A 6,953-nucleotide genomic window follows, 5' to 3' on the forward strand; every position below is an offset into this window, starting at 1 on the left:
GCGGTTTATAGTTTGGACGGTTTTTGACAAAAGTTACCACGCTAAGACAAGCAGAAACGGAATCCACCCCCCTCCCCCGAAAAAGAAAATAAATCCCTGTCTGAAGAAATTCTGAAGAATAATGAGTATGCAAAACAAAAAAACATGAAAGTATTTTTATTTGCATATATTTATTCGAATTTACATGGATTCATGCTGGGACTCAAATTTTACGTAAATATTAAATAAAACTTTGAATTAAAATGTCAATCGATTGGAAGTTTGTGCGTGTGAAAAACCGATATTAGGTTAAAATAGAATAATAAAAATCTGTTCTCTTTATACAGGGTGGCCCAGACCTACCGTACCAAGCCTTTTTTTCAGTTAATTTGGGTCGTACGAAGTCCAGGATCGCGGGGATGAATATGGAATCGACCCCAAGGAATCCAAAATCGGTCCATCCGTGTCCAAAATACCGACCCCTAAAGGTGGGGGACAGAGCCCCCTTTCAAAAAAATTCAAGTTCGTTTAACTAACGTAAAGACTTGGAAGAAATGTGTATTCATGGGAAATCGACCCCAAGGTATCCAAATTTGAGAGTCTCGTTGTCCTTAGAGACTTTTCTGACGGGGCACAGAGGGACTCTGAACTTTTAAATTTAACCGGTTTTGAGGTTACCCCTGTGCCCCATCAGAAAAGTCTCTGAGGACAACGGGACTCACAAATTTGGATTCCTTGGGGTCGATTACCCATGAATACACATTTTTTCCGAGTCTCCACGTCAATTTAACGAACTTGAATTTTTTTGAAAGGGGGCTCTGTCCGCCACCTTTAAGGGTCGGTATTTTGGACACGGATGGATCGATTTTGGATTTCTTGGTGTCGATTTAAGTTAAAACTTTCCGAACGTTCTGATTCCGATAGAATAATTTCAAAATTTTGACATCAACCTTGACTTTTGAAGTACGAACCCCCCTTTTACCCCCCAAAGGGCGTCAGGGGGGCTTTGGGACCATGAATTCGGATTCCTTGGGGTCAATTCCCTATTCATCCCCGCGATCCTGGACTTTGTACGACCCAAATTAACCCAAAAAAAGGCCTGGTACGGTAGGTCTGGGCCACCCTGTATTAAGAATTTTATAGCATGTGCACCTAAATGTACATCACCAATGTACACCGTCATCTGAAAATCGCTCCAAGTTATTATCATATTTATTCGTCTGGCAACTCATCATTTCGATTGAATCTCAGCGTACAGTATGAAGCATTAAAAAAATCGAAATTTTTTAACCGCTTATCCAGTTTTTCCGCTAATATAGAAAAAGAGTTCTTACCCTAAGGCAAATTTTGCCTGACTCCATTACTTGTAAACCTACTCTACGCTTCAGAGAAGTAGAAATTGAATCGGGTCACACTTTGATTGGTATTCACTATGTGCTTGATTTATAAAAATTACTTATGACATTGTAAAGCGCGATGAAAACTTGGAGCCGAGTACAGGAATGCACCTGGATGTCCATTGAGTCAATTAATTGGAACATCAATGATCTCCTGCAGCTTTGCTCCATTCTGTATGATTTCTTTGCTTACATAATGGTTGGAGGGATTTATATAGTTTTTTCACTTACAGAGGAGAACTTATTCAAACTTTGGCCTGTCAAAGGCCTGTACCCTTGTCGCAAAGTTAGTATCATCATCGAGCTTATCCCAGCGAAAGTCGACTGTCACGTTCCGGAAATATTCGTGCGGGTACTTTTTGCGCCAGTACATGGTTACCAACACCCAATTCTTGATTGGTTCGTTCACCCCATCGTATGCCCAAAGCCCGTTCTCATCTTGCTTCAGCCTCGCTGACAGGAAATCGATGCTGGGTCGATTTGGGTAGATCATGAAGAAAGTGCCGTCCTTTCTTTTGATCAACAGGTTTGATTTTAGCTGAGCGTGGCCCTCATTAGCGCTTCGTCTCTCTTGAACCAGAGGAAACAAGTCCGGTCGCAGCTTGGAGTATGAGAAAATGAAGGATGTTAGTTCGTCCGGTCGCGTCAGGTCCACGTACCTGAACAATGAACATGCAGGAGTGAATTTAAGGTTATACCTAAACGTTCGAATGGGCTGTCAAAGCTATTTCAATCAGCATGGTGGGATAAAAAAAATTGAAATGGAGTTGCAACATGATGCATTGAAATGAAATTGCAATATTTTTAGACTATTTCGTAAAAAAGTCCGATTTCAAACGATTGAGAGAATGAGTTCCATGTATTTAGAGGATAAGTAATTTGCGATGTAGCCAAAAATTGCAATTAATATCAATTTTATTGCAACAGATTTCAATATATAAACAAGTTGGTTTTTGCAATCGCTAGCGATAGCAATATTCGTCATGGGAACTTTTGCTTCTGGGATATGAAAATGTTAAGGTACAGTTCGTTTGTAGTATCTTCAGAATTGAGGGGGCTATGTAATTTTGTGTCTACATCTCTTTTTTAACATTTTTAATTTTTTTCCTTTGCATACAAGAAAACTGTTATTTACCAATTATTTATTTTCGTTGGATTATGTATGGTTTTCGGAAGTTAACGCATTTAACTTTCAGTTTAGTTTTTTCGGCGTAAAGTATGATATTTTTACTCTACGCATATGCCCGAATACTCATCATAAGTGACCTATGTGCTTCCTAAGTTGCCATTTCTTTCATTCAAATAGATGTAACTGAAATGTTAGATGTGTACTACCTATACTACTTTCATGTCATTGCTTTATTTATTTATTTACTTTTTGCGTTGGTATAAATTGTTATTTTTTGCTGAATTTTGGAGAAAATATTGCTTTAAGAACGTGGAATGTAAATTGATTTTATTGAAAAAAGAAAATACCATCATTAATTTGGGCAAACAGAGAAAATATACATCAATATTTGGGTCAACATCTCCCTGAATATATAAAGGATGAATATATTAGTATTTCTGTATCAAAAAACTTAGCTTTTGTCTTCAGAGATACAATGATTCTAGTCCCAGTCAATTTGTTTTATTGAAAAAACAAAAAAACAAAAAATAAATAAAAAAAACAACTGAAATGTTAGACATACTATTTTCATGTCTTTCTATTTGTATCAATAGGTACTTTTTGCTTAACTTACGAACGTTGAATGCAAATTAACTTTATTGAAAAAAGAAAATAACGTCATTAATTTGGGGGAACATGTGGCTGATTATATGAAGGAGGTATATTCCAGTATTTTTGTTTAACATATTAATTCACGAGAAAATGTTCGTACATTTATCATCTAGTATTAATTATTTTTTGATGATTAGTCTAAAACATTCAATACAACCATTAAAAAGTAACACCCATCGTCGGGTATCGAACTCCCGATCGCCCATTGCCCGCACCTAATCAAAAATGTGAGGCAGTTTAGTCAACTAGGCTATACGGATTTGACGAGTAGGGGTGTAAAAATAGCATACAAAAGACTCGGGCAATGGGCGGGACTTATCACAAGAGACCTTGCCGCTTTGAAATGAGCTAAGCGCATTGCTGTTGGAGCCATGGTTCGCACTGTTTTCATGTCTCTCGGGTTCATCTCAACATGCATTTGTCATCGCGGCAGTAAGCTGAGGCGATATTTGTTTATCCATGAATTAAATAAATCAATCGAGCTCTGATTTTGACTTCTTTGTCCGTGACGAGTCCTCCAGAACAATTTTTCACCTTGTACGATGGTTATTATTTCTTTACTTCTATTTTTCAAATTTGAGGTGGGATAATGGCGGCTTCTCAAGAGCACCGAGGTAGGCGATCTTTTGCACCAACGAACAGAAAACTGTTGGCGAAAAATAACCAATCAGAACCTCCCAAAAAAAAGAATTTGCCCAAAATCGGAACTTCGTGGTTCTGTGCAGATTTACCAGTCAGACACGACATCTCAAGGTGGAAAAAAACTCGCTGAAAGCGAATTTTAGAAATCAACACAACTTGACGTAGAGACATGATTGGCTAAAAAATACAACGGTTTTTGATACATCGGAAAATCAACCAAAAATCGAAGACTGGGCGAAACGCTCAAGGTCGCAGAGGCATAGGGAATCCCATAGCGATAGCAACGGAACGATATCATGGGGAACTCCGTTCCCATGACAATATTCCTCCCCTTCAGTAATAGACATACACAACGGAGCAATTCAGTAACAATGATTTTACCATGTACATAAAATATGTAAATTTCAGCTTGTGCTATTAAGAGAATGGAATCAATTGTGATACCATAAGAAAATCTAGCTTCCATTTACAATTTTTTTCGAACTGAATCCATGTGTCAATTCTTTCACGAAGGTGTCATGGGTGAACCCTTGATAAGTGATAGTACTTTTATTTTTTAAGTATTCGATAAAGGAAACTGAGCTTGGTAGAAAAATAAAGGTTTCTTTGATGATATTTTTTACGAGGTAGCTCCTCCTTGCTAATGGAAAAAGTGGCACATGATCCAACTTTTGACCACAAAAACGGCTATAAGGTTACTTAGAAAGAATTTTGTGAGTTAATTAACAGGGAAGCCGTGTCGAGACAACCGGACTGTATTTTGCAATTAGGAAGTACAATTTGTGACTCATCCACAAAAACACTAATGTCCATAGGGAAACTAATGGCGCATACGTTGTTTCTAAACCGAGCCAGGAATTGTAGTTCCAAATTGCAAAATGCTGTCCGACTATGCTTTACACTCAATACAATATTACCAAACCACATTTACCTTTACTTGTATTACCTAAAGAAGTATCTGAGGCATCCCGACAAGGCGTCGAAGCTATTGTTTGACTTGTCGAACTTTTCCAGGGCTTGGTGGTAATTGACTACATCGGCTTTGAGGTCTGTAATCTTGTAACCTAAGTAATCTTCATCAAAGTAATCAACTCTGCTCTTGACCTCAGAAAAACTTAACTGAAAAAGGGACACGAAGCTTCAACACGAATAAATCTGTGAGGGTATTTGAAAGTCATTATATGTATTCAGGGAGCTTTTTCGAAGGTAGAGAGGAAAGAGAGCATGGCCGGATTTACCTACTTGCCGCCCATGGGCCGCCTGCATTTTGCCGCCTTCTTCTCATTCATTTTGAAACATCAATAAAAACCATCAAGTGAACGTGTCGGAGGGAGAAGGGTGCATAAGACGCGTTCACTCGTGTTGGACACATTTTTTGCGTAAGCCCTGTCAATACTACTAGCAAAAGTTCAGTTCCATAAACCTATCTCTGTGGGGACAAGGCCTTTCATTTGTAAGAAATGAACTAAAAAATTAAGAAAGAAAAACATAAATGCGGTTTAATAATTTTAACTTCCGCCACCGTGCCGTGCTGACCAGGACCACACTGTATTTGGCGCAATGCGTGAAGTATTCATGTAGTCTTGTAGGCACTGTGCGTTTCACGCCGCGCCGACCGCTGTTGACCGTACTGTGTTTGGTGGTGTGTAAAGTATTCATGCAGTCTCGTAGGCGCTAATATGTGTTACATGCCGACCGCTGCATCGAGGGCTTCTCCTTTTGATCTCAAGTCCTCGTCATCATTTCTCTTTGCGCCGCGCGGCTCCAGGCCAAATTACGTGTTTGGTTTCTCTCTTAACTGAACTAATTAATGGTGTGCAGTCTTTTGTATCACCGAAATACGACAAAATTAGAAATTAATGAACTCTCGAAAATGAGAGATTTTGTCACCTTTTCTTGTTTGTAATTTTTTTCTGCATCCGATTTTTTTGTACCTGCATATAAAAAAATTGCAAAATTTGCCTCCCCCTAATTTTGCCGCCATGGGCCGCGGGCCGCGGCCCACGTGGCCACCCCCTTAATCCGGCCCTGAAAGAGAGACAAAAGAAGATCACGTAAACGTAGATCAACAATAGCATAGCATTTCTTTTTTAGAACAATAAATCTCCTAAATGGAGTTATATATGTGTTTAAACGCACAGGAATTAGTAAATCCGATTCAAACTACTCATCTTTTTCTAAATCGGTGGAAAAAAAATTTGGATGCAACACATTATGGAAATACTTAATACTTTTCCAAACTTCATACATTTTTTCATAATTCTTCCCTATCAAATATTTCCCCTTAAATCATTAAAACGTGATCTAAATGGTAAGAACGATCCAGCCACTACACAATTTTGAGTCGACAATTTGTTCAGAAGGATACACTCAAATCCTACCTTTTTCAAAGGTCCCTCTATATACCGTCAGAACCTACCTGTCAACTTACGAACAAGAATCTTGATCCATTGAGTTAATGAAAAATCTCAAAATCGACTGCCAATAATAATCTCTCCTTATCAGTGTGATTAGCATGCAACGAGGTGTACGTCGACGGTGAAACTGCAAAGTTGCGTATCTCAGTTGCGGTGTTTCAAAATCTCCGCTAAGTACTATCATAATTTTCAAAAGAAGACCGAACCAACATTATGACTTGAAGTTTTTAAGGAATATTTTTTAAGAAGAAAAGAAAAGTCACTGAAATGTTCAAAAAATGGCATTCAGTAGTTTCCTATGTAGAAAATAAAGCATGGAAGGAAGTATACAACACCGCAAACCGCAACTGGAACGCATTTCTGCAGTTTCATCATCGATATGAACAGTTCCTGAATTATCTAAATAAGTATCTTAGACACCCCGATGAGGCGTCATAAGAAAACGCATGATCAAAAAGCACTGAAGTGACACCTTCGCGAAAGAATGGTGGAAATTACTAAAAATTACCGCTAAAATGAGGAGATTACAGCAAAAGGCAGAGCCTTTGTTATTTATCAAATCCCTTTCAAACATTTTTGATAAAAGTTGTAACTAATAAGTTAATTGTTAGTAAATAGCTCTTTATCACTTATTACGAATTTGTTTTATTAGACTCTCCTTCAAAATTACAACACAGTGTAAACACTTGAACATATAATGAAAAATTGATCATGTAAAGTGGACTTGTAGCCATTGAG

At 38.0% G+C, this 6,953-nt stretch overlaps 1 protein-coding gene across 1 annotated transcript; it reads right to left on the reverse strand.

The window, feature by feature from the left end:
* Positions 1–141: 141 nt before the first annotated feature.
* LOC109030706 (uncharacterized) lies at positions 142–6,953 on the reverse strand. The gene is made up of 3 exons (XM_019041801.2): positions 6,724–6,953; positions 4,745–4,917; positions 142–2,035 (listed from the first exon to the last, which is right to left on the reverse strand). The coding sequence occupies exons 1-3, from the start codon at positions 6,787–6,789 to the stop codon at positions 1,618–1,620; spliced, it is 657 nt and encodes a 218-aa protein (XP_018897346.2). The 5' UTR covers positions 6,790–6,953; the 3' UTR covers positions 142–1,617.

Source organism: Bemisia tabaci, chromosome 3 (assembly GCF_918797505.1).
Source record: "Bemisia tabaci chromosome 3, PGI_BMITA_v3".
NCBI classification, from domain to species: Eukaryota; Metazoa; Arthropoda; class Insecta; order Hemiptera; family Aleyrodidae; genus Bemisia; species Bemisia tabaci.